The sequence below is a fragment of the Meriones unguiculatus genome, chromosome 4 (assembly GCF_030254825.1).
Source record: "Meriones unguiculatus strain TT.TT164.6M chromosome 4, Bangor_MerUng_6.1, whole genome shotgun sequence".
Lineage (NCBI taxonomy): Eukaryota > Metazoa > Chordata > Mammalia > Rodentia > Muridae > Meriones > Meriones unguiculatus.
In genome coordinates, this window is record NC_083352.1 from 116248262 (window position 1) to 116276229 (window position 27968).

General features: G+C 42.4%; 1 protein-coding gene across 5 annotated transcripts; it reads right to left on the reverse strand.

Annotated features, from left to right (window-relative positions):
• Positions 1–1597: 1597 nt before the first annotated feature.
• Positions 1598–27741, reverse strand: Ift52 (intraflagellar transport 52). 5 transcript variants are annotated; one of them, XM_021636337.2, is made up of 13 exons: positions 27571–27741; positions 23167–23291; positions 22222–22309; positions 21222–21351; positions 20319–20394; positions 19097–19168; positions 17189–17315; positions 16341–16427; positions 14924–14992; positions 11441–11595; positions 7563–7650; positions 5379–5487; positions 1598–2314 (listed from the first exon to the last, which is right to left on the reverse strand). In XM_021636337.2, exons 2-13 carry the CDS (start codon positions 23283–23285, stop codon positions 2157–2159), a joined length of 1278 nt encoding a protein of 425 aa, XP_021492012.1. In that variant the 5' UTR covers positions 23286–23291; positions 27571–27741; the 3' UTR covers positions 1598–2156. The 5 variants fall into 5 exon arrangements, with proteins under 5 accessions (XP_021492012.1, XP_021492013.1, XP_021492010.1 ...); XM_021636338.2 differs by having other exon boundaries at positions 27452–27741; XM_021636335.2 differs by having other exon boundaries at positions 16341–16430; positions 27571–27659.
• Between the last annotated feature and the right edge of the window lie 227 nt (positions 27742–27968).

A 27968-nucleotide genomic window follows, 5' to 3' on the forward strand; every position in this document is an offset into this window, starting at 1 on the left:
TAGTCTCTGAAATGCTGGGCCTACAAGAGTATGCTATCATGGTTGGCTTTCAAAGTGATTTATTGATGTTTTTCCAAGCCAGAATTCAGTCAGGTTCACACACCACTGGTCTATTTTTTAACTTCTTTTGGGAGGTGCTGTGGGTCGAAAATAAGGTCTTTGGTCGGGCGTGGTGCCACACTCCTTTAATCCCAGCACTTGGGGAGGCAGAGGTAGGCAGATCTCTGAGTTCTAGGCCAGCCTGGTCTACAAAGTGAGTCCAGGACAGCCAAGGCTGCACAGAGAAACGAGACACGGTGTCTCACCCCCCCAAACCAAATATGTCTTGAACGTTATAGGCCAGTGTTCTACCACTGAGCCATGCCCAATCTTTCTCAGTTTAAATTTTCTAAACGTCTTTTCCTTCTCCGACTCTCCAGTTCTTTTTGAGACAGTCTCTCATGCAACCCTGGCTGAGCTAGAACTCACTATATGAATCAAGCTGGCCTTGAATTTACACAATACCTGCCTTGTGAGTACTACAATTATAGGCATGAGTGCTGCAATTATAGGCATGAACCGTGGCTAAAAATCTTCATTTTTGACAAGCTATTTTAAAGGCTTCAATGATCATATGCACAGTTCAGATCTTGCAACCATACAGCTTATCTTTTGTTAATGATTTTTAGCCATTTGCTAGTTATTCATCTTTTTTCTTTTTTGAGACAGAGACTTGCCTTGTAGCTCTGGCTGTCCTGAATTCAATATGTAGGCCAGGCTGGCCTCAAACTCAAAGAGGTCTGTTTCTGCCTCCCAAGTGCTGCGATTAAAAGTGTGTACCCCATTTTGTATTCTTTCAAATTAGTCCACAGGGTCAGCGCTAGCGTCATCTGACTAGGCTTTCAATCTGACTTTGAACCAGCCCAGAAGTCTGTATAGTATTTTGATGAGCTCAAGCATTAGGCAAATTCTCAATAAGAGACACAAATCTTGAGCAGGAATGAGAAGAAAAAAATATGAATGACAGACAGTTTAATAAGTTGTAAAGTTCAATTATGTATTTAATTTAAGCAAATGAATCATCTCCTCCACCTGGGCACTACAGATATAAACCTTCCACAGCTTTAGAGAGAAGTATAGACACTTTGGTGAGGAGGAAGAATTCAAAACCACAGAGAGAATCAGCAGCCTAAGGTGGTTTAGATCCTCAGAAGTTCTCAATGTCATTTTACTTATATCTTTCTCAGGTTCCAGGATGAGACAGTGCCTTAGAGTTCAACTGTTGTGAAGAGACAACCTGACCACAGCAACTCTTAGAAGGGAAAACATTTAATGGGTCTCACTTACAGCCTAGACGTTTAGTCCAGTACTGTCATGGCGGGAAGCACGGCAGAGGCAGGCAGGCATGGTGCTGGAGGGGCCAAGAGTTCTACATTTTGATCCCCTGGCAGAAGGAGAATGTGTGCCACACTGGGCATAGTTTGAGTACAGGCAACCTCAAAGACCCACAGTGACACACTTCCTCCAACAAGGCCACACCTACTAATAGTGCCACTCCGTATAGGCCAAGCGCTCACACACATGAGTCTATGGGGTCATTCTTATTCAAACCACCACAGACAGTAAACATGGAATTTTATTTTATTTTACTTTACTTCAGTTCAGAGCCTGAAATAGTAACTCTTTGGTATTTTGAACATTAATTTGACATTCAGAATCACAATTAGTTGGGGCAAGTAAGGATTAGCTGGCTTGATGGCTGATTCTAACCCACGGATGAAGTTTTCACAACTGCAGGACAGGGACTCTGTCCATTGCCCACAGCAGCCACGTCTCGCACAAGTACAGTTGAAGGTTCTGGCACAAATAGCACACCAGACTCTGGCATCAATGTGTACTGAGGCAGCTCTGCTCACTGTACTGAATGCTGGCACACTGGGTCCCTCTGGTTTGGCTCTGCTTTTTCTACACCACAGCACTTACCGTCCTCTAGCCCTCTAAGTGCTTGCGTATACACTCTGCTACTGTTTGTCAGGACCCTCCAGCTAGAACAGAAGCTCCATTCTCGAAGGGATCATCACCTGCTGTTCATCTGGTAGACACTTAGAAGGCACTCGCAGAACTAATGAATGTTGTGAACAGTCTACATGGGTGACATCACCCGAAGGGCTGCCACCTCAGTGGGCCTCCTGGTTCAGTTTCTTGAACTCCACCACCTGGAAGAAGATGTGCTCAAGGATATGTTTGGCATCCTGTTGATCCTTTGGAAGTTTACTGGTAACCCCAAGAATGTCACCACACTTTCTGACATAGAATTCCAGGTCTTCGTCAGTACCTAAACACAGAACAGTTTGATTAACCCTTCACTTCCACTCTTTCCAGAGCACAGGCATCATGTTTTAAGTGCTACCTTCCTCTCATTATTCAGTTTTTCCTAGAACGATGTCATCACAGGACTTATATTCTGACAACTCAGGAGACCCTGGATGTACTGCTTTTATTAATAAAGAATATTTTGTCAGTCTTTAGTTAGAGTCTCATGTTACAGCTCAGGATGGCCTCAAACTTGTAACAGTCTTCATGCCATAGCTTCCTGAGTGCTGGGATTATAGGAATGAGCCACTATGCCCAGTCTAAAATGACAAACCTAACCACAGTAAAGCTGGTCTGTTCTAGCTTTCTTATTCCCCAGATCAAGCACTGGTATACCACAAAACAGAAGGAACTGAAGATAGCAGGCTCTATATATAAAGGCTGCTATGAAAAGGGCATATACAAAGTTTAAAGCAGCATTCATGGTGGTACACACCCAGAATCCCAGCATTAGGGAGGCTGAGAAGTTTGAGACCAGCCTTGGTGACACAAGGAGACTCTAACATAAAAGAAAAGTAAGCCAGGCAATGGTGGTACATGCCTTTAAACCCTGTTCTTGGGAGGCAGAGGTAAGGTGTTTTTGTTTTTTTTTTTCTGAGATTGAAAATAGTCTAGTTTACAGAGTGAGTTCCAAGACAGCCTGACCTAGAAATAGAAACCTTGTCTTGAAAAACAGAAGAAGAAGAGGAAGAGGAAGAAGAAGAGGAAGAGGAGGAAGAGGAGGAGGAAGAGGAAGATGAGGAAGAAGAGGAAGAGGAGGAAGAGAAGGAGGGAGAGGAAGAAGAGGAAGAGGAAGAAGAGGAGGAGGAAGAAGAGGAAGAGGAAGAAGGAGAAGGAGAAGAAGAAAAAGAAGAGATTAGGGATATGGTTCTGTGGTAGGGGACTGGACTGTAGTACTGGGGTCCAATCTCCAGTACTAGGGGATAGGAAGTGGCATTTATAATTTAAGAGTGTTTAGAAAAGTAAGTTGTGGGCTCAGTCCTTAGTGGACAAGAAACAGAATCCCACCCTTTACTGTAGATTACCATAGAAAAGCAGGGCAGGACACCAGGTGGCTTGCACTGTCCTTACAACACTCCAGAGGCTAACACAGGAGTGCCATGAATTTGAGGCAGCTGAAGTGACCTAGCTGAGTTTCAGAGCCAGCTTACACTACAGTGTATAACCCTGTTTCAAAAACAACCAAAAAGAAGAAGGGACTGATGGGAGGTAAACACAGGGGAGTCAGGAGTTCAGAGTCAGAATCAGCCACATACTGAGTTCCAGGTCAGCCTGGCTATATGAAGCCATCTTAAACCTCATCCCCTGAAAATCAGAAAAACAATAAGAAAAATTCACCTGTAATGACAATGGTCTTCTGTGAGGCCATTCCTAGCAATCCTATATCTAAGATGTATAGATAAGTTATTACTGTTCATATATAGATAATGTATAGATAAGACATGTATATATAGACATGTATAGATAAGTTATTACAGGGTCATACACTGCAGCCTAGGCTGGCCTTGACCTCAGTGGTTCTCCTGTCTCAGCCTCTTGAGTGCTGGTATGTGAGCTGTTACACCAAGCTCCATACCACAGATTAGATGTTAGTCAAGTGAGCACCATTCCTTTGCTGGTTGACGTGAAGGCTTTTTCGAGATGCAGTCTCTCACTAATTCTGCTGTGCTGGAACTCACTATGTGGACCAGATGGGCCTCAAACTCACAGAGATCCGCCTGCCTCTGCCTCCTGAGGATTAAAGACATGCATTGCAACATACAGCTTGTTGCATTTTAAAAGTAGATAATGTCATCTGTATATGCTCACATATCTTCTTAAATTGCATTCCTAGGGTCAATGCTTCATAGTGGGTGGTTAATTTTATGTCTCTTGCAGTTTGGCTGCAGGCCTATTTGCTGTGTTAGAAGCAGAGCACATTAGGAGGGTCAACAGGCAGAATGACATTCCAATTTAAAGTCTATAGGAGTCTTTTGGTTCTGACTCCTTTTCCTATTCTTGTTTTGTTTTTAAGAATGGGTAATTGTTTATTTTTTAAGATTTATTTATTTATTATTTATACAGTATATAAATGTGCCTGCAAACCAGAAGAGGGTACCAGATCTCAATATAGATGGTTATGAGCTATCATGTGGTTGCTAAGAATTGAACTCAGAACCTTTGGTAAAATAGCCAGTGCTCTTAACCTCTGAGCCATCTCTCCCGCCCATGAATACTTAATCGTTTTATTATTATTATTATTATTATTTCTATGTGTATGCTGGGACAACAGTTTATACATGGTGCACGTGTGGAGGTCAGAGGACAACTCTGTCCCAGGTTATCTCCTTTCATCTTTAAGTGGGTTCCAGGCTTTAAACTCAGGAAATCAGGCTTTCTCTACAAGCACTTTATCTGTTGCGTCATCTTGCCAGCCTGTGAGTCTTTCTAATCTAAATGTTCCTGTGACCAACAACCCAGGTCTGCAAGGTAGAAGCCAGGGCTAATATTCACCTTATGATCACTTGTTCAGTCAGAAACTAAAAGGCTATGGGGATCAAAAGAGAGACTTAAGTTTTCTGCTTAGCACTATGTTCTAATTCACTAGATTAACTAAGCTCAGAAGACTTCTCACAGGCAGTGAAGACATGTTCAGCTTTGTCCATCTGCTCAGATTCAATTCTCCATGAACAGTCTTCAAGCATTCTCTTACAGCAAGTCACAGAGGTTCATGGTAAAAACAATTCATAAGAAAAAAAAAATGTAGGGCTGAAGAGACGGCTCAGAGGTTAAGAGAATTAGTTACTCCAGAGGTCCTTAGTTCAATTCCCAGCAACCATGTGGTGGCTCATAACCATCTATAGTGAGATCTGGTGCCCTCTTCTGGCTTGTAGGCAGAACACTGTATACATAATAAATAAATAAATCTTAAGAAAGAAAAAAAAATAAATTTACAAAACAAAACAAACAACAAAAAAACAAAAACAAAAACAAAAAGAAAGAAAGAAAACAAAGAAAGAAAAATAATGTAACTGGCCAATACTTACACTTGTTAGTGATCTGAGCAAGACGAGCCTTCTCAGAGGAGAATGTTTCATCTAAATCAAATAGCTCCAGGGGAGGAGGTGGCAACTCCCGGAAACTAGGAGGGAAGACCTAGAGGAAATGCAGTCTTTGAGCAAAAAGTCTCTCAGAGCCTAAGGATGAGAAGCATTAAGCAGTGGGAGGCTGACTGAGCCCTTCCCCTGGGAGGAACCATCCCACTTCCATCACCTCCAGCTTCCCTCACCCATTAAGCCTGTGTCAAGGAAGGCTGAGTGGTGAGAAACCAAGCAGAACTAGGTCTAACCACACCACTGAACTGACCAAGGCAATGTAACAGTGCCATGAATTTAGCACAAGCCTGGTGTTTAGGTTTGTGTAGAGCATTTGATGCCACAACTTGTTCTTCTATAATCATGCCTTTCTTTTGTTTTGAGACAGGATCCTGAGTCCTGAATTACAGGTTACATCACTACACCCAGCTAGCTGTCCTTTAGGAACAGAAGTCGTTGGGAAAGCAGATGAAGAAAAGTGTAGAAAGGGAGAAACTTGATATTCATAGGTATGGACCACTGGTGAGTTGTCATGACAGGTAACCTGATCTGTACGGATGCCACATCACCATCCCCAATTTCACACTAGTAAACTGAAGCCTACTAGCTCTTCAAGATTCCAGAAGGTGAGTACGCCTTTAATACCAGCGGTAGGGAGACAGAAGCAGGTGAATCTCTGAGGTTGAAGTCAACCTGGTCTACAAAGCCAGTTTGGAAACAACAACAACAAAGGGGGCCAAAAGAGATGGCTCAGATGTTAAGAGCACTGCCTACTCTTCCAGAAGTCCTGAGTTCAATTCCCAATAACCACATGGTGGCTGACAACCATCTATAATGTGATCTGATGCCCTCTTCTAGTATACAGGTGTACATGCAAATAGAGCACTCACACACATAAAATAAACAAATAAATCTTTTAAAAAATGTTATAAGAATATGTTTAACAGAAAAAAAAAAAACAACCAAGAAAACAAAAAACAAAACAAAAAGTTCCAGAATATATGGGGACAGGGAAAGATAACACAAGTTCAGTTCATGATGTACTAAAAAACTACACAACACCTTACATATGGATGCTGTTCTGCAGCTGCTTTTTCTAACTGAAACATTCCAACCAGAAAGGAGAACAGAAACTCATAGGAGTTAGGAAACTGAGAAGGCATTAAGAAGCTTAACAAATTATGAGACTCAAAACTCTACCTGGAGGTTAAGTAAGCAGTAATTTATGGGGAGAAGTGGGTGCTACTCTCAGGGAGAACTACCTGAAAGGTGGGCAGAAAACTCCAAGATGGACCTTTTCTGAGTCTCCACCTACACCGGGGTTGGGCTATTGATGATGCAGCTCATGAGTACTAACCCTTTCATGGTTTCTGTCATAAGTGTCCTCTAGGATGAACATGTTTGTTCATGTCTCCTCCTGGCTGCCACCAGGCTGTTTAAACTAAACGAAGAAACTGAGAGTCCACTGCCTGGGAAGGCATCTCAAAATTTTTCTACCTCATCATCCAGTGTGGTGGTCTGAGTGAGAATGGCACCCACAGGCTCATGTATTTGAATTCTGGGTCCTTAGTTGGTGGAACTGTTTTGGAAAGGATTAGGAGGTATGGCCTTGTTGGAGGAAGTATGTCATTGGTGTAACCCACCCCAGGCCCGGTCTTGTGCTTTGTTTGCCTCCTGCTGGTGAATCAGACGTAAGCTCTCAGCTATTGCTCCAATCCTGTGCCTGCCTGCCTACTGGCATGCTTCTTACCATGATGGTCATTGACAGACTCACTGTATGCAAGCTCCCAATGAAACGCTTTCTTTTATAAGTTGCCTTGGTCATAGTCTCTCTTCACAGCAATAGAACAGTAACTAGGGCACTTAGGCAGTTTCATATATGCCTTCCAACCCCCATCCCCAAGATGGAAAAGTTTAGTAGCTAGGAAAGCCCATGCCTTGACTCCTTATGATCCCTGCCCCAGGGAAGCCCCTATGGATTGCTAACAGAGGTGGAGTCTGAGTGCTTAGAGGTAGAACACTTAGAGGTAGAACACTGGAATCCCATGAGGGTGCCATGCAGAGTAGAGAGAAGGGGCCACAGTGAGGACAAGCATTGGTGCTCTGCAGTAGGAGCCCCTAAACACACTTACTCACCGCAGGCTGAAGAGCTGGCAGCGGCATCTCAAACTGAGGCTGCACGAGCTGAAGTGGTTCATGTTTCACATTTAGCTCCTCATGAGCCCTGGGTTAATACAAAGACAAAAATGTGGGAATAAAAGTAAGACCCTGTGGTAAAGCATGCTAACTTCTCCCACTGTGGGTACATCAGCATCACTCAGAAAACATAAAGTGTGCTGTTCCACAGGGCGGGGGAAACAGCTCAGTAATACGGCATATGCCTAACATATGCAATGGCCTAGGTTCTAGCCTCAGTGCTTCCAGAAAGCACAACATAAAATTAATACACATACACACACATACACACACACCTCACACACACATCTAGGCTAGTGAGAAAGGTCAGCAGGTAAAGCACTTGCCACCAAGCCTGATGACCTGAGTTTGATCCCAGAACCTGCATGGTAGAAAGAACTGACTCCTGAAATTTGTCTTCTGACTTCCACATGTGCATACATGTGTACACACACAAAATGATGGCTAATCTCGGTTGTCAGCTTGACACGCCTGGGAAAAAGCCTGAGTTGAAGAACTGCCTCCCTTAGACAGGCCTGTGGACATGGCAGTGGGGCACTTTCTTGATTGCTACTGATAAAGGAGGGCCCAGCCCCCTGTGGGTGGCACCATCCCCTGAGAAGTCATCCAGACTGTTACAAGAAAGTACTGAGCATGATCAGAGAAGCAAGCCAGGAAACAGCATTCCCCTGTGGTTTCTGCTTCAAGCTCCCTCCTTAGTTTCTGCCTTGACTTCCCTCAGTGACAAAAAGTGACCGGAAGTATAAGATGAAATAAACCATTTCTTCTCTACGCTGATTTTGGTCATGGTGTTTATCACAGAAATGGAAAACAAACTATAACATATAAAATTAAGTGTAACAACAACAACAACAAAAAAAAAAAAAACCCACAAAACTTTCACAGTGTTACTCTAACAGAATAATCCTTAAAGATATTTCTCTAGGGAATCACACTTTTATTTGAGAACTGAGAGGAAAACTTCTTTTACATTCCATCAGTCCTCTCAATGGGATTTGGTTTTTATCTGGTGTATACTCATGACCCTTGCAACTCCCTGTTTCCAGATTGTTTTCACTGCTGAGAGACAGAGTCCAGTATGAACTGCTCCTGGTAAGTGAGCACATCTTCATGATATAAACTCCAATGTGTTCACTTTTCTCAGCGAATGCTGATCCACTGTCTACTATGCACCAGGTAGCTTTACCTGTCATGAGCACTGCAGCAGAAAGAGAAAAAGGAGGCCCTCCTGAGACTTACACTCTAGGGAAGAGATATACAGTACATAGAAAACCAGGTAATATGCCAGGTATCAGTAAGTAGTATGAAAAAAAAACAAATCCAGGATAGAGAGACAGAAAGGGGGCTGGAAAGTGGGGCTGGTCAGAGAAGCCCAGAGTAAAAGAGAGAGGGAAGAAGTCACACAGTTATTTTGAAAAGTATACTAAACCAAGGCATGATTATAATCCCAATGCCCAGGAGGCTGTGGCAAAAAGATAGCAAGTTCAAGGTCAGCATGGACTACACTGTAAGTTTCAGGCCAAACTTTGAAGTACAAAATGGAACTTAATCTCAAGAAATGAAGTTTTTAAGAGGCTGCAAGACTATCAGAAGGGGCTAGGATCCTTCCTGTCACAGCACAGTGGAGAACAGTGGAGGACATTAGAGATTCCAGGGCCAAGCTCAGGCGGCTGCTCTGACTCCTCCTTTGCCTTCACTGTCCCTAACACCCACATGTCCTCTGTACTGCACTGTAATGCTGCAAGTAGTACAACTAGTCTAATTTCAGTTTTCTCCTCATGCTATTCATTTAGTTTTTTTGAGATAGGGTCTGACTTATCTTGAACATGTAGTCCTCCTGCCTCAGCCTCACAAGTGTGTGCATTTATAGGCCTGACACCACTGTACCTGACCCCACATGCACATTTGATACATATTTATGGCCTTTCAAAATTAAGTGAGAGACATAAATGCCAGTGAGCAAGTGACTTCAGGCAGGAGTGAGGTCTGCGGCTGCAGAGAGGTGATCAGCTGAGCAACTGCTACCCAATCACTGTCTCCAAACTCTCAGGTGCTGTGCTAGTGTGTGTGTGTGTGTGTGTGTGTGTGTGTGTGTGTGTTGCTATGTGTGTGGTATGTAAGATATAAGTGTGGTATGTGTAGTGTGGTATGTGTGTGTGTGATATGTGTGGTGTGTATGTGGTATGTTTGTGGTATGTAAGCATAGTGTATATGTGTGGTGTGATATGTGGTGTAGTATGTATGTGGTATGATATGTAGTGTGTACGTGTGGTATGTAAGTGCGGTGTGTATGTATAGTGTGTTATGTGGTGCGTATGTAGTGTAGTATGTGTGGTGTGGCATGTGGTGTGTGTATGTGTTGTGTGTGTGTGTACCTTTCCTGGAAAGAGGATTACAGACAGGCTCAAGACAAATCAAAGCCTGTCTCAAAAACCCGAAACGAACAGAATAGGGAGAGAAACTTAAATTGGACAAGGAGTTGTAGTAGCTCACAGAGTTACAGATAGTAAAAAGGGACAAATGTCCTCCTTCGTGGAGGGAGGACAAATAATTCCTGGTGAGCATCAACGTACTCCCCACCAAATGTTTTCTGATCCTGTAGTGTGCAGGGTCACTGAACTCATTTCATTGAGGCCCCCAAACACCTTCTAGGCTGTGGCACAATTACGAAGCAAGAGGAAGCGGAGGTGTAGAGACTTGAAGTAGCTTCCAACAATGACTTTTTAAGACAGGCAAGAGCACTGTTGTAGCCTAGCCTGAGTCTGGACTCAGCTGTCCCCTTCAGTCTCCCCACACGGCAGGCTGATATTGCAAAGCCCTGCAGGTACACCTGGCTCAATAAGCATTTCTTTAACCCATGTCCACTAAGCTGTGTGTTGTCAGGGATGAGGATCATTTTAGGAACTGAATCCACTGACGTGGGGCACTCTGCAGCAAGCATCATTGCCTGTGCAAAGCCCTGGAAATTTACCCATGTGATTGATACAAGTCCTGGCAAGGGAACAGCTGAGACTCAGCGCCAGGGTCCAATCTGTGAGAAATCAGGAAACATGGAAAATATTTCACTGGTAATTTTTTTCAGGGGTCACATGTAGCCAAGGCTGGCCTGAAACTCACTACTTAACCAAGGCTGACCTTGAAGATCTGATCTTCTTGCTTCCACCTCCGAATGCTGGGACTGCAGGTATATAGAGGTTCATGTTTTAATATGTTTTCCAAAAATAACAAAAACTTTTTGTTTCAGTATCAGGAGTGGTACTGAGAGGCTTACATGTCAGGTGAGAGTTTTTCCACTGAGCTGTACTCAGCACCCATAATATTGCAGCAGTCTGTCAACTGACTAGAGTCAGAAAAAGTGGAGACTTGCTGCAGATGAGGAATGTTGACAGTGGAGCTAGGAGGAGCAGATGAGATTTAAGTGGTATCTGGGGGAATGAGTCCACGGGCATGTGTCTTACATGCTTGATGGACAAGTCCAAGAGTCTCAGTGCTGTCTCTGCTCTGTGTAAGTGCTTCTAAGGGAACCACACAGATCTGTGTACTAAGGGTTTCTTGGAATTCAAGTCTGTGTGTTAAAATGCAGAAAAGTTGTTGGCAAAGTGGAATAGGCGTGGTTACCCCAGTGTCCTACAGACCCTGGAACACAGTGGGATAGTAATTAGTAGCAGGTCCTCTACCTCATCCATACATCCCACCAATTTCCACGTATCTGAGAATGTTTTTCTGTTACATCTGTGTGACCTAACTACTATTGCCAGGCTCATGTTTTCAAACCAGAGTGGACTGCAGTGTGCAGCCCAGGCAGCCTCAGTACTAACTTGATGACCTTGGGGAGGCAGGTGGTATCAAGCTGGTAAATGGACAGGTCAAAGAGGGTGGTAAAGTCACGAGGGTTCTCATCGCCTTCCTGGAGACACACTCGCAGCTGCTCTGAAAGTGTTGCTGTGTCTGGTACCATCGTGTAATCGGAAATCTACAAGCCAAGAGAGAGTTCCTTTCAGCACAAGTAAATGGGAGTTTAATCTGTCAAGCATCCACCATCTCGGGTCTCAATCTACAAAACTTCTATTTCCTTGCCAAGAGATCTCACCACTTGTCATCACTGACAACTGAACCTTCTGTCAGACACTTTATGCAGGAAGAGGAACAAAGCTCACTGGCTGAACCCAAAGCTGGCTGACTTTAACTCTCCAACTTTGCACATAGTTGAACACAGTTGGAGCATGTTGACTTGACTAGTCTCCTTTTACTATCACTGTCTTTCACCCTGAATACTTAGCAGTCAACTCTTTTTCTCAGATTTACTCACATCTCCACCTGAGGCAATACCCTTTTATATCACTTCAACTGTACAAAACAATTTCCCCTAAGGTTTTTGTTTTGTTTTTTGCAGGGAAGGGAGTTTGGTTTTAAGATAAGGTGTCTCTGTGTAACCCTTGGCTGTCCTGGACTTGCTTTTTGTAGACCAGGCTGGCCTTGAGCTCAAAGAGATCTGCCTCTGCCTCCCTGAGTGCTGGAATTACAGATGTGAGCTACCACGCCCAGCTCTCTTGAGGTTTTCTTTTTTATTATAGTGAGAAACTGGAGATGATAAGAGACAGTCCATAAACTCCTACTCCAACATACACAGCACCAGCATTTGGGAGACCAATGCTGTTCTCTTAAGACTATCTTCTCCTGTTAGCTGTATAAGCACCTGTGACACCAATGCCCCTCCTTGCACACTATATCCCAGTCCTTCTCCCCTAGCCAAGTACATCTCTAGCACTGCTTGTGATGACATGAGCTCTGTGCCAGTAACAGTAAAAGAGAAGGTAAATGTCCACCTCCATACAACACTGTTAAATATGGTGCACTATAAACAAGGGAAAATCACACCTCAGTGTTAAGAGCTTTTCAGAGGACCAGAGTTTGGTTCCCAGTAGCCACGTCAGGTGGCTCACAACAACTTATTACTCCAGCATCACAGAATCCAGTGCCTTCTTCTGGCCTCCTTAGGCATCTGCATATGAGGTAAATATGTGTATAGAGGCATGTGCATGCACACACACACACATACACACACACACATACACACACACCAAGAAAAAGAAAATAAATTTTAAGAAAATGAATAGATGGAAAGCTCTTCAAAAAAAAAAAAAATGGAAAATGTTCCACTGGTAATTTTTTCAGGGGTCACATGTAGCCAAGGCTGGCCTGAAACTCACTACTTAACCAAGTCCTGATCCTCTTGCTTCTACTTCTGAGTGCTGGCACTGCAGTGTGCCCACCGTGCCCAGCTCCAACAGGGATTTTTAAGGTGCTGAAAGGTGTACATACAGGGTGTGTAGCATCGTCTGCATAAAAGATGAGGGAAGGAAAGTGCACACACAGACTAGCTATTCCAAGTACAAACTATCTCTGAAGAACCTAGGAGACATTATGATTAATGTCACTGGAGGGAAACAAAGCATCCTGGCTAAAAGACAGAAGGAGGACTATTCACGGTGTATGATTCAGAACCATATGAATGTATTACATTTTAATCTATGCCTGTAATTCCATCACTTTAAAATAGTTTAAAACTGCACTAAGCCAGGTGTGGTGGTGCATACCTATAACCCCAGCAGACAGGGAGGAAGAGGCAGGTGGATTGCTGTGAGTTTGAGGCCAGCCTTATCTACAAAGTGAGTCCAGGACAGCCAAAGCTGCACAGAGAAACCTTGTCTTGAAAAGACAACAACAACAACAACAACAACAACAACAAAACCTGCACTAAGGCTTAGGGAACAGGAGGAAGAGGGAGCAGAGGACCAGGAAGTCTGCTGTGAGATAGTGTCTCCCAGAAATGACAGGGATGCTACACTTTTTTGGTACCTCAACAAAGTGGCAGCCTAAGTAAGACCTGAACAACGACAAGACCAATGCACACAGTAACTTGGAAGGGGTAAGTCTCACAGGGTCCCATTCCCACACAAAGAATTACAGGCACCTAATGACTACTGAGAGTTGGATAATTAGCAGGTCCCAGGGACGGGCCCTCTAATTGGCTAGCCAACAGGAAACGTATTAACACTTGAAAAAACAAACAACAGCAACAAAAAACCTTTATATGCAGAGGGATGTGACAGTACAGCCAATGATCTCAGCACTCAGGAGGCTGAGACAGGAGTATTGCTGTGAGTGCAAGACAAACAGGGGACACTGTCTCAAACAAAGAACAACAACAGAAGTCCTGCTCATCTGAAGGGCTAGAGGATGTCTCAGACATGCTTAGCATATGAGAAATTCCACCACAAAACAAATAAACCAACAGCTAGTCCTGTTTCACAGAATCTTTAGCTTCAGCATACGAGTCTTGCCTGAGCATCAGAGATGTAATAAAACACAGTCACTTTTCTTCTGTAACCCTAGGGTCAATTTAATCCTGGTACTTGGGAGGCAAAGGCAGGTGGCTCTCTGTGAGTTCAAACACAGCCTGGTCTACATATTGAGTTCCAGGCTAGCCAAGACTATGCCGTGAAACCCAACCTAAACAAGTTAAAAACAGGAACAGCCTCTTCCAGCCCTCAAACCTTTTTTTGAAATCAAGTCAAGAAATAAGCCCCTTCCCAGTGACATGCGACAGCTTTAGAGAGTTTAGTCTCCTTTATGATGACGGGCTAAAAGCAAGAGTAATGGCAAGGAGACTGATCATGTCGTGACACATCCCAACACACAACTCGGAGAATGAAAACAGGCCAGCCATCTGTTTTCATTTCTCTGGCCAAAGGTCTTCAGTGAAATCCTAGTTCAGAAAGTCTTCAAGGCTTAGACAGCCAGACAGAAAGAGTGCTCCCAGGATGACTAGCTGTCCTAACTTGCTCTTCTTTTACATTTTGCATTTTATTTATTTACTGTATGTGTGAGGACACAGGTACCAAGGCACACATGTGGCATGAGAGGACAATGTGTAGGAGCTGGCTCCAACATGTCCAACATGTCAGACCCAGGGACTGAACTCAGGCTGTCAGGCTTCGCAACAAGGGCCTTTTACCCACTGAGCTATCCCTCTCTAGCCCAGTAATCTTCCAGAGAGCAAACTTTAAATCCTGATGCTTATATAGAAGCACTGACCTCAAACAAACCTATAATTAATTACCCACTTTGTCTATTGATTTCTGACTTTCTATACTGTGCCCTTCCTTTCCCCAAGTAGCACCACTTTCTTTCCAACTGTCTTAGGGATGAGTGAAGAGTCATCTATTCCTCTGGACATGATTCTGAGAACCTGGCCCCACTTTCCACTTCAGTCTTCCAGTGATTCAGTTTCCTCCTACCTCTGGGTCCTCAGCATCAATCTGGTTTAGGTGGATGTCCCCTGTCATGAGCCACTGGAACACAACATCCTGCATTTGAAATGATAAATATAGTTAGACACCTGGCTATTTGAAAGCGCTGGAGGCCAGGCTAGACAAAATAATTAAGGGGGGGGGGGGGGGAGAAAAGACAACTAGTAATTTAAAAGAGCATCATCAGCTTTCTATTGGTGAAATCTGGTAAAATCTTTGGAAACTAACATGTATTCTTCAGTCTAATGCAACCTTTATTATCAGACATTTATCATTTACTTCAGGGTATTCTAACATGTACTAACCTGTTCACAATCCTAAAGCAACCTTTGTTTACTGGGATGACAGTCTAAACTCCCCTCCACCTCCCTGAGATAGGGTTTCTGTGTGTAGCCCTGGCTGTCCTGGAACTCACTCTGTAGACCAGGCTGGCTTCAAACTCACACAGATTCACCTGGCCTCCCAAGTGCTAGGATTAAAGGCGTGGGCCACCACCACCCAGTTTCACCTAAACTTTTAAAAACACACCTTTTTATCTTTGGCTATTGTAATATGACAAAATCATTATATATATATATATATATATACCCAACTTTTCAAAAGGAGATATTTAGATTTTAGAACAATTAAAGCTACTGGAGCTCCAGGCAGACCCCTTAATCTACCTCCCACTAAAACATAAAACTAAAAGAGCTCATTCCACTAACAAGAGAAGCTCAGTGCACACATTTTCGTCTGGCAGTTGAGTTACTAGAATTCCAGTGTTCAGGTCTAGCAGGCATTAGAAAATGCATTATCATCCTCACAAGACACATGCTCTTCCAGCAATGCAGACAGAGCAAAGGCCACATTTTTACTCCATTCTTCATTAGCAACCAGTCCTGCACATAACCCTCACTAATCCATGATGCCACCCCTCACTATACTCACTAGTCACAACCATAGACATCATCCTTGCCTGCAAGGGTGACTCCATCAGTCTCCTAACAGGCTCTGGTTGGCCTCTTCCTTTCTACTGTCCACACAACCCAGAGGGGTCTGAGTACCACTAAGGCTGTTGAAAACCCTGCAAGAGCTCCCTGTGCTTTTAGCGTAAGCTTAAGCTGATTGCTTTACAAGTGAGGCCCTTGCTCCTCAGCACTTTCTCAGGGTGAACTACCTCTCTAATTCAGCATGCTTCCCCAATAGTTTTTCTAGATTCACCAATCTGTATACCACTTTCCTGACATACTATAAACTTCTGTAAAGCAAGGCTATGCCAGACTCAACTCAACTTTGTATTTTTAGTGCCTGACATCTAACATGTTCAGCACAACTCATGCAGATGAGTAATAAATATACTTATCAGCATTTTCTAATGACTTGAAAGTCATGCTTACATAGTGTGCATTAATTTGATGCTTACCATGATTTTGCTGTTTTCTTCTTTATCTAAATATTGGTCACTGAACATGTGACATGAGCCAAGCACTGCCAGCTTTCCACCTTGGTTCTGCTGGTGACAAAGCAACGTCAGATACTTAAATCCCAAAACACATTGCATGTTCCATTTATCACATTAGCAAGTATCTGATATATCTATAAATGCCAATTTGCACAAAGACTTTTTTTTTTTAACATTTTATGAATGCTCTATCTGCAGATGGCATCAGATCTCAGTACAGATGGTTGTGAGTGCCCATATGGGTGCGGGGAATTGAACTCAGGACCTCTGGAAGAGCAGACAGTGCTCTTAATTTCTGAGCCATCTCTCCAGACCCTTGTACAAAGACTTAACACTTGAAAATTATCAACTATGAAAACAATTACCTTTTACTGTTATTTATTTTTAAAGACTTATTTCTCTTTTATGTATATGAGTGCTTCATCTACATGAATACATGTAGACCATCTACATGAATGCATGTAAGAGCCTTTGCAGGTTAGAGGAGAGCATCAGATCCCCTGGAACTGGAGTTGCAGGTAGTTGTGAGATTCTAAGAACTAAACAGGCCTCTGCAAGAGGCTAACCAGAGCCAGTTAGCAAATGTTTCACAAACACATCACTGTTTTTGTTGTCTTTTTCTTTTCTATGTAGCCTTGGCTGGCCTGGAACTCGACCTGTAGCCCAGGCTGGTATAGAACTGGACTCACAGAGCTCCATCTGCCTCTGCCTCTCAAGTGCTGGAACTAAAGGCGTGTGCCATCACAAAGTAGTTTTGTTACGTCAATAACAAAGCAACACCCTTCCCCCATACCTAAGAAAGTCAATACCTTTGAGTAATAGAAAGCTAAAATAGGTCTGTTAAGTGGGAAGCAGACAGAGCCTGTGGACAGAACAGCCACTGCTGGTTTCATGACGCTCAATGTGGCACCAAAAGGGTAGACAAAGGTGAGAGCCCTGTAAGAAAGCAAACACATCCACGTGATTACAGAATGGATTTTCAGAGCATGACATGGCTCAGCAGGTAAAGACACACACCACCAATCTTGAGTTCAATCCCCAGAGCCCAGTGAGGAGAGAGCTAATAACTGCAGCTTGCTCTCTAACCTCCACACATGTGCTGCTGTACACGGGTCCACCCACACACAATGAGAAATATAATTAAAACTAAGCATAGGCTCTGGCAGGACAAGGCGGCATATCTGTACAACCATGAGGCTAGCTCACACTACACCTTGTCTCAAAAAAAAAAAAAAAAAAAAAAGATGATGATTCTGGGGCAAACCACAGGTCTAAATCATCTAAGTTCTGACAACACATTAGTCATATGAAGTTGAGCAATTATCTCTACTTAGCTAAATTAGGATGTTGCCAATTTAATCCAATCATTTAAAAGAATAAAGCATTTTTTTTAAATTTCTTTTTCATTTTGGTTTGAGACCAGGTTTCTTTGTATAGCCTTGGCTGTTGTGGGCTCACTTTGTACACCAGACTGACCTCAAACTCAGAGATCTGCTTGCCTCTGCCTCCCAGAGTGCAGGGATTACAGGTGTGAGCCACCCCACTTGGCTTACAGTGCAGAATTTCTACTCTGCTTCCTTTTAAGCTGTACCATGGGTTGGGGTTTTTGTTTTTTCATCATCATCATTATTATTATATGCAGTCCCTCCCCCCAATGCCTCCCCTTTGCCTCACCCATCTACTCCTCCTGTTTCTCTTCAGAACAGGGCAGGCCTCCTATGTGTATCAACCAAACATGGCGTACCAAGTTGCAGTAAGACTAAGCACCCTCCTCCTATTAAGGCTGGGAAAGGCAACCCAGAGACATGACTCAGAGTAAAGGGCTGGAAAAATATTTTCCAAGCAAATAGACCCATGAAGAAAGCTGGTGCAGCGATTCTAATATCTAACAAAATAGACTTCTAACTAAAATTAATTAAAAGAGATGTGAAGGACACTTCATACTCATCAAAGGAAAAATCACCAAGATAACATCTCAATTCTTAACATCTATGCCCCAAATGCAAAGACACCCATATCTGTAAAAGAAACATTACTAAGGCTTAAATCACACATCGAACCCACACATTAATAGTGGGAGACTTCAATACCCCACTCTCACCAATGGATAATCTAAACAGAGAAATAATGGAACTAACAGATGTTATTACTCAAACAGATCTAATAGATAGCTACAGAACATTTTACCCAAACACAAGAGTATACCTTCTTCTCAGTACTTCACAGAATCTTTTCCAAAATTGAGAAATATACTCAAAAACAAAGCAAATATGAACAGATACAAGAAAATTGAAAAACAAAACAAAACAAAACAAACAAAATAACAACCTGTATCTTATCAGATTACCATGCATTGGAAAATCTAAGTTTCCACTATTTTTAATTATGTGTAAATGAGTGTGTACAGGTACCTACACAATTCAGAATTCAGATCCCTTGAAGTCGGAGTGACAGGTGACTGTGAGCTGCCCGATATGACTGTTGAGAACCAAACCTAAGGTCCTGCATAAACAGTATGTACTTTTAACCACTGAACCATCTCTCCAGCTCCCAATTTGGTGGTTTTTGGTTTGTTTGTTTGTTTGTTTGTTTGCTTGCTTGCTTTTCTTTTTGTGAGAATTACTTTTAAAACCAGAAAACTCTTCATTTTGACAACAACAACAACTCTTGGAAATGACAGCTTCTTCCCCCTCAGGAAGCTGTAGAAACACACTCACTGGGCATTGTTTCCACTGCTGTCTTCATCAATGATTCCAGGCACAGCCTTTCCTGAAGCTCGGCTAATTTCCCTAAAAGAAAAACATTAAAATCTTATAAGGAAAGGAGTTGGGGGGATTTTACACTGCTTTAATCAACAGTAAATATAAACTAGACACAAAAACTGTACTTTGGCAGCTTTTAAAAATGAAATAAAAGCACAACCACATACCCACATTCTCTTATGTTTGCAAAACTTAACATTAAAAATTTAGGCTTGAACCAGGCATCGTGATACAGGCCTTTATTCCCAACACTTGAGAGGCAGAGGCAGGTGGAGCTCTGTGAGTAAGTTCCAGGCTACTTATGGCTACGTAGGTGGCTGATGTACCTGCATACGGCAAGCTCAAGTGTACAAGGAAAACTTTGTAACACAGGAAGGCTCATGGGGCATCTGATAATGCTATCTCATGTACACATGTCCCAATTCCCAAAGCCCCGAGTCTGCAGGACCCAGAGCAGTGAAAGATAACTCAGTCTAGGTCTCCATGAGGTGAAATCAGGGCCAGTCGAGGGTGGGCATGGGGCCTAGGATGATTCAAACAGTAAATCCCGGAACTACTCAGGGGAATGGTGAGACCAAATCATATTCTGCTATCTCTAGACAGTGTGGAAAAGTAGCTATGAATTAGGGAGCTATTAAAACTTGCTGGAAGCTGGCTACGGCAGCAAGCAGTTATAATTCCAGCACTTGGGAAAGTGAAGCAGGAAAATGACAAGTTTGAGGCCAGACTGGGCTAAATATGGAGACCTGGTCAAAAAAATAAATAAATAAAAAATAAAGGTGGGAGGGGCAGGGAGACAACTTTAACAAACAAACAAATAAAGGTATTTAGCTACACAATCAGTAAAGCAAAGCTGAGAACAATGGAACTGGGGTCCTAAGGCTGTGACTCCTTTAGTCAATCCATGCTCAAGCCTACCCTACTTCCTAATTACAAAGTGATTACAAAGCAATAAAGCTTCTTTATCGTTTAATCCAGCTTGGATATGGTTTTCTTTTACTTGGAGTGGAAAGTATCCTGATCAAAGGTCGATGTGAAGGTTTCCAAAGCTGGAAAAATATAAACTGAAGAATAAGAAATAAATAAAGCAAAAAGGCCAACAAGGGAGGCATGGCAGTCAAAGATGTGAGAAGAACAGAAACCAGGTGAAGGGCATTCTGCTTTCCAACACTCTTACCTGTTCAACACTCCATCTGAAACCAGAGCTTCCTTAGGATGGAAATACTTGTAATATACATTTCTAACCACAGCATCTTATGGACAAAAGAGGAAGATACATTTTAGATTAGAAACAAGCTTGGCATAGAAACTCATTCAAATTTTGAAATGAAAAGAAACCTAGAACTCTGTTCAAATCCCTCCAATTTTGTTAAAGGTCCACTCTACTAGTAGCTCATAATGAGTGACCACGTCACACTGGCAAGAGGTTTCCCCCACCCCCAGTATACCAGCGGAGCAAGAGGGCAATGATACAAATATTAAATAGGCAGTTCTGGTAGTTTAATAGGTATGGCCCCCACAGACTCATGTGTTTGAATGTTTGGCCCATAGGGAATGGCACTATTAGGAGGCGTGGCCTTGTTGAAGGAAGTTGTGTCACTGTGGAGGTGGTCTTTGAGGAGGTCTTCTGTGCTCAAGTATGCCCAGTGTGACACACAATCTCCTTCTGCTGCCTTTGGATCAAGATGTAGAACTCTCTGCTCCTTCTCCAGCACCATGTCTGCCTGCACTCTGCCATGCTTCCTGCCATGACAATAATGGACTAAACCTCTGAGCTGTAAGCCAGACCCAGTTAAATGTTTCCCTTTGTAAGAGCTGTCATGGTCATGATGATTCTTCACAGCAACAAAACCCAAACTAAGACAGCAGCCAATTCCTTTTTAAATAACCAAAGCAATGTCAGCTCAGTGAGTAAAGGTGCTTGCCACGAAGCCTACAACCTGAGCTTGAACCTTGAAATCCACATGGTGGAAGCAGAATCAACTCCACCCAGTTATCCTCTGACCTCTGAATGAAACTTTGACGCACACATACACACACGGACACACAAATCACTAAAATGTAGTAAAATAATAATTACCATTATTAACCATGATTCCATATTCTTCTAGAAGAAAGTTAATATTGGTATCAAATCTGGATTCTCCCCCTTCTCCCAGCATCACAAGGATATCTCCACCATTGTCAAGGTATTTCTTCAGGACTTCAAACTATGTAAAGAAAAAAAACAAAAAACAAAAAACAATGAATATGGTTAAAGGACTTATGTTTAAAATACCTAAGCCATGAATAAGGCCTTAACAAACTAAAAATAAACACAAATCTTTTAGCCATAAATGTTCACAGGTCAGTATAAAATTTTTTTTTCTCTATAAGATCTAGCTCTTCTGGGTGTGGTAATGAATGAGTTTAATTCCAGCACTTGGGAGGCAACGGAAGCAGATCTCTGTGAGTTTGAGGCTAGCCTGGTCTACACAGTGAGTTCCAGGACAGCAGAGACCCTGTCTTGAAAACTGAAAAACAAAACAAAAAGACAAAAACAAAAACACACAAAGAGATCTATCTCCAGGTTTATCTTTGAGCATTAAAGCTCTAAAATGCTCAAACAGGGACTGGGGATGTAGCTCAGGCAAGTCGAGTACTTGCCTAGCAAATACAAGGTCCTGGGTTTGACCCCCAGCACTGCATAAGAGTAGGTGGTCCACACTGTAAGAGGATCCAGCACTTAGGATTAGCTCCTACCTGTTTAATAAGGGCCATCTTTGTTATCATGGATTTAAATGCATAGATAAGCGGTGGTGATGCAGGAAGTCGCAGATTTGAGGACAGCCTGGGATACACAGTTTTCCTATGTTCAAAGTAGAATTATGGCAAAGAAGTGTGCTTGACGTTTAACCATGTTTACTGTGAGTTTAGAACTGTGCGTTATTACAGTTCATCACCGCAAAAGGGAGATGATTACTCTAAGAGAGCACAGTAGGTATAGAAGGGAGACTCCAATCCATGATTTCAGGCCCTTACTTGCTCCTGGCCTCTCTGTTGGTTTCTGTTGTTGAATATTCTGAATGAACATTCCTTACCTCAGCTGCAGTAAATTTTTCCCTTGGTCCAGCTGTGATCCATAATTTCACCCCAATTAACTTCTCAGATGTGATTTCATCTTTTAAGCTGGAATATGATTTTAAGAGCAAGTTAAATTCATAATTTAAAACAATTTAAGAGTTATTTCAGCCTCTTCATTACATAGAACCATAAAGGCTGAGACTGTTAGGAACCTAGAAGAGCCTCTCTCCCGAAGCAAGAGCCCTCACCTGAGTGCCCTAGAGGCATCCAGGCTCTGCTCAGATACTCCCAATAAGCAGAGGAGTTCAAACTAACCACATGGAAGTATAAAGAAGTCTTCCAAATACTAATTCAATCAGCTCTTCCAGTAGTTTATCCATATTTTAAGACAGGGTATCATACAGCTCAGGCTGGCCCCAAACTTACTATGTAGCCAAGTCTAATCTTGATTCTACATCACCTACTAATACCTCCCAAGTACTTAGATCACAGGCACATGCCACAAAGCCTGGCTCTAATATTAATTTATATAACCACATGTTTTCACATATTAAAAACAAAATTAAGGATTGCAGTTGTAACTTAGTGGTAAAGCACTTGTAGAGCCTATACAGGGTGTTAGGGTCAATCCTCATGACCACAAGGGGGAAAAGTCATATGAAGAGATACACTTAAAAACAAAGACATTTTCATTTAACTCTCACTTTTCCTTGCCTAAGCTGAAGTATTAAACCAACTTAAAATATGAAAAATAATTTCTCTGCTTTTTGGCTACGATCAAGAATAAAAGACGGAGAAAACTTCTGACATTTTAAAATATTATATATGCATAACTACAATGAGTCTTTGTTTTTTATTGGGGGCAACTTAATAATATGCAGACTGATTTCCAAAATACTGACTTAATTCTACAACCAGGCCACCACTATCACACAGAAAACAGTGCCTAAGATCATGGTCACCTCTGGATCTTCCAATTACTCCGAAGTCGTTTCTGCAAAGATTTGTAACCAGTGTTGGTGGTAAACACCTCCTTTTTGTATGCATTGAAAAGAATGGTACTCCGCACTTCCTTCTCCATGGTTACCTTACAGATAAAAGACAAACCAAGAAGCAGTATTTAAAGTGCCCTCTAATGCTGGGGAAGAATGGACAGCTGGTCTATCCATCAAACCTCAATGATTCTCAAAGGTCGAGAGTGAAACACATAATTACTGCTGAAAAACCAATAGCCAAATTCAGCCCAGCCTGTGCCTGGCGTAGCTCCAAGCTGCTCCTTTGGCTCCCCCACCAGCCTACATTCATTGACCTTGCCTACCATCACCCTCCTATTGTATACTGAGATATTTCTAGAGTAATTCCTCACTGCTCATACTGACAAGTGAAGAATAGCTCTCCCAATTATTTTAGGCATAACTTATTTTATAAATAAGATCTTGGGCTAGAGAAATGGCTCAGCCATTAAAGGCTAGGCTCACAACCATAAATATAAAATAAGATCTTACCATAAATGCTATGCTGAAACACAGTGTGTATTTGATAATCTTCCTTTACATATGGACCAATTCTTCCAGATAACTACATAGTATTCTGTTTTAAGGGCATAACTATTTAACCAATCGTAAATTTAATGACGTTTCTCAATTTTCTTTGCTGGCAAAATACTAAAACATTTCTAGACTTATCTTAATTTTATCTAGACTCATTTTTAAATTCTATCTATCTATCTATCTATCTACCTACTACCTACCTACCTGTCTACTGAGACAGAGTCTCAGTTTGTAGCTCTGGCTGTCCTAACACTCAATTCGTAGACCAGACTGGCCTCACACTCACAGAGACCTACCTGTCTCTTCTTCCAAGTGTTGGGATTAAAGGCCTTCATCCCTAGCCCAGATAGACTCATTTTTGTCATTTTGCTTTTATGTATGTATATGTATGTATAGGTGCCTACAGAGGCCAGCCAGAAGGCAGATCCCTCAGAGGTAGACTGGTTATATGTCACCTGATATCAGTGGGAACCAAGCCTCTGCAAGAGCCATGTGTCCCTTACCTCCTGAGCCATCTCTCCATCTCCCTAAAAACCCTTTAGATGTGATGTTTTGTGCATTCTGCAGCATTAGATTACTGTCTGTTGAATGGTTAAAAAAAATGTACAACTGGCCTCCAAAACAACAGTAATTTATATTTTCATTAACAATCTGTTTCCACACAGCACTATTTTCCGATTTTTGTCATCTCTACCAACAAAACAGAATAGCTTCCCTATCTGCAGTTCTGTGGTTTTCAAGGGTTGTTACCAGAGGTTAAGTATGGTCTAAAATTTTAAACGGAAAGTTCCAGAGTGCTGGCATTAAAGACGTGTGCCACCACGCTTGGCTGTATGATGAAATCTTAACACTATCCTACACTACTTGCCCTAGACATGAGTCAATCCTTTCTGCAGCCTATCAATGTTATACATACTATGGAGCTACTAGTCAGTCAGTAACCATTTTTGTCAACTAAACTGATGACCTTGGTATCACAGGGCTCTAGTCAAGGAACTATAACAATGTCCTAATGTTTCATAACAATATCCTAACACTTCACTACATCACATAGGCACTGTATTATCTCAATCACAAAGGTAAGTCCAGAATAAGGTTATTTTGAGAGAAACTATGTTCACCTAACTTTTGCTTTGTAACATCAGCTTATCTACCTATCTGTCTGTCTATCAGTGCTGTATCTGCATGTACACCTGCATGCCAGAAGAGGACATCAGATTCCATTACAGATGGTTGTGAGCCACCACGTGGTTGAACTCAGGACCTATGGAAGCACAGCCAGTGCTCTTAACCCTTGAGCCATCTCTCCAGCCCCAGTAATATCAGTTCAAAATATAAACAAACATAAACATATACACTTGGTTTGATACTGTCTTAGAACAGCTGTTGCAGATTAAGGGTTATACCATACTGGCTATTTGTATTTCTTCTCATTTTCTTGTCTGTTCTTCTGCTTTTTTTTTTTTTTTTTTCTGGTCAGGATTTCTCTGTATAGCCTTGGCTGTCCTTGCTGGACTCGTATACCAGGCTGGCCTTGAACTCAGAGATCTTCCTGCCTTTGCTTTCCAAAGTGCTGGGATTACAGGTGTGTGCCACCATGCCTGGCTTCCACTGGGTTTTATAACTTTCGATCAGTCATCAAAAAAATTTTTCAAAAGTTTGTTTGCCTTTAGCCCTGGCTTCTAGTAACTTTTTGGCTTAATTTTGCAGGTCACACATTTTATACATCTAAAAGTATTAATCTTTCTTTTTCTGGCTTCTGGCCGGCCTGATGTATTTAGAAGAGCTTTTCCTATGGTAAGATTTAAAAGTATAGTCAATGATGTTTTCTTCTTGGACTTTTGTGATATAATTCTTTTACTAAGATTTTTATTAGCATATTTTGATCTGACAATTTCACGCATGCACATAATGCACATATTTGTACTACTATCTCCATTTTTCGATTTTATTCCCCTCCCACTAATTCCATTCTTCTTCCCAGTCTTCCCTCTATTTTCATGTCTTTTTTTAAAAAATAAGTTCAGTTAGGATTGCTTATGGGAATGTAAGAAGTGGGTGGCAATACTTTACCATTGAACAAAATGTCTTTCCTTGCCCCAGCAACTTTTGCTAGGGCCTCAGGGAGGGACAAGGTCTCCTGAGCCCTGTACCCAACATGAGTCAGTGTTGACAGGCCCAATCTGGTATAGGTCTTGTGCAGACAAATGTTTTATATATATATATATATATATATAATATTTTTTAAATGTGTAGTGGTGTTTTACCTGCGTGTGTGTGTCTGGTATGAGGGTATCAGATTCCTGGGACTGGAGTTTCAGAAGTTTTAAGCTGCCACGTGGGTGCTGGGATTTAAACCTACATCTTCTGGAGGAGCAGCCAGTGCTATTAACCACGAGCCATTTCTTTGTTCCTATGATATAATTTTTTAACATTGAAATTTGGGTCCTTTTGTGGACTGAAAAGATGGCTTGGTAATTAAAGGCACTTTGCCACCAAGCCTGAAAAACCCATAGGATGACTCCTGCAAATTGCCTTTTGACTTGCACAAGCACTCAGTGGCATGTGCATCCACACATGTCAATCAAAAATTAAAGAAATGTCAATCAAAAATTAAAAGCATTTTTGGCCCATTTCAAACTTATTTTGGTGCTCAAAATGGGCATCATTATTTTTACATAAATTACTAGAAGCTTGCCCAATACCAATTCATGTTTAAAGAGCTGATATGAGATACCACCAAAACACTTTGTTTCTTTTGAGACAGTCTCATATAACTTAGTAACCTCTAATGCAGCATGTAGGAAGAAGACCTTGAGTTGTTTTTTGTTGTTGTTGTTGTTTTTGTAGATCAGGCTAGCCTCGAACTGACAGAGATCAGCCTGCCTCAATCTCTGCTGGGATTACAGGCATATGGCACTACCCTTATCCCCCACCCCCAGTGACTTCGAACTATTTTGTTTTAATTTACTAACTATGCTACATCCCTAACCCCTTCAAAGAAATTGAAAACATTTTGTCAAAATGACTTCACATGACAGAGCTATATTTTTATTTTCCACCCATCCTTGTGTATGCTTTTCATTTTGTGTACATGCAATGCTGTACTCTGCCTTCCCCTGTTTCTTGATTAGAAAGTCTTAATCACATTAATGATGACATTGACCTATTACTCCGTTATGCGACAATGAACTCAAGCATCACAGTACTGGGATTTATAGTTTTCAGCTTTTGGGACATATTTTTTGATTAAGGGCAGATTTTTGGGAAAAGCGAATAACCTCCTTTGAGTATTGAAAGGCTCTTAACGGAATACACTTCGACTTAACAGCACCTAAGCACCCTCGTTGAGAGGAGTAGATCTGGAGTCCTGTCCTATTAGGATCCGAAATGAGTTTCCTTAAGAGTAGGGAAAGGCTAAAAAGCGGTAATAAGCATTTAAAAACAGCATTTGAGTAGCGCTGTCCAACCATTTTCTTATTTTCTCTTCAGTAACCTTAGTAGGTAAATTAAACTTTGCCAGAGTGAGGGAAAAAAACCAAGGGTGGTAGCAATGATAGCTCAGTCTAACACTTGGCGGCTCCTCGTCCAGGGTCCTTTCATACTCTTGCAGGACGACGACAAATACGCGCAGTCTGAGGAGCCAGAAATCATTTCCAGGACCATTTCCCAGCCCCTTAACGCATCCTCAGTTTACCTCTGCCGACCTCTTTCCCACAAGGCTGGCCTAGGGGTCTCCAGAAAGGGATGCCGAGGCCGTCATCATCCCTAGGCCGCCCAGCGCCCTGCCGGCCGATCGACCCGACCTGTCCTTACCTGAGGCCAGAGGCCGCCAGGTATCCAAGGCCGCGCGCCGAGAAGGCGTGGCTCTGGGTCCCGAGCAACTTCCGCCGCAGCGTGATGACGACAGAGCGACAGAACGGCTGTACCAGTAGGCAGTGAATGCAGCGGGCTGTTGGGTAGGGGCGGGGCTAGCGCTGGGCTGGTTGAGGCAGCGAGAACTACTTTTTAATAAGAAAAACAACAGTTAGCAACTGCTGTTAAAGATCGGTAAAGATGTAGGACCTCAGGCCGCGAGCTCGGGTCTCCCTGAGGACGAAGACTCTGTGCCACGCCCCGGTCTGGCTCCAGGATGCAGGCCCCGGGTGTCTGGGCAGGCTCTGCCGGGCGGCAGAATGAGAAGATTGGGAACCCAGGAATCCTGAAATGTCATG

Excerpts from the sequence above, each read along its gene's own strand:
- Ift52 (XM_021636335.2), bottom strand. The coding sequence starts at position 23,285 with ATGGAGAAGGAAGTGCGGAGTACCATTCTTTTCAATGCATACAAAAAG. Across the intron at positions 11,596-14,923 it reads TTGATGCTGAGGACCCAGAG|ATTTCCGATTACACGATGGT; the intron begins GTAGGAGGAAAC and ends CTTGGCTTGTAG. Across the intron at positions 7,651-11,440 it reads TGCCTCCCCAAGGTCATCAA|GGCTCATGAGGAGCTAAATG; the intron begins GTTAGTACTGAG and ends GTATTAACCCAG.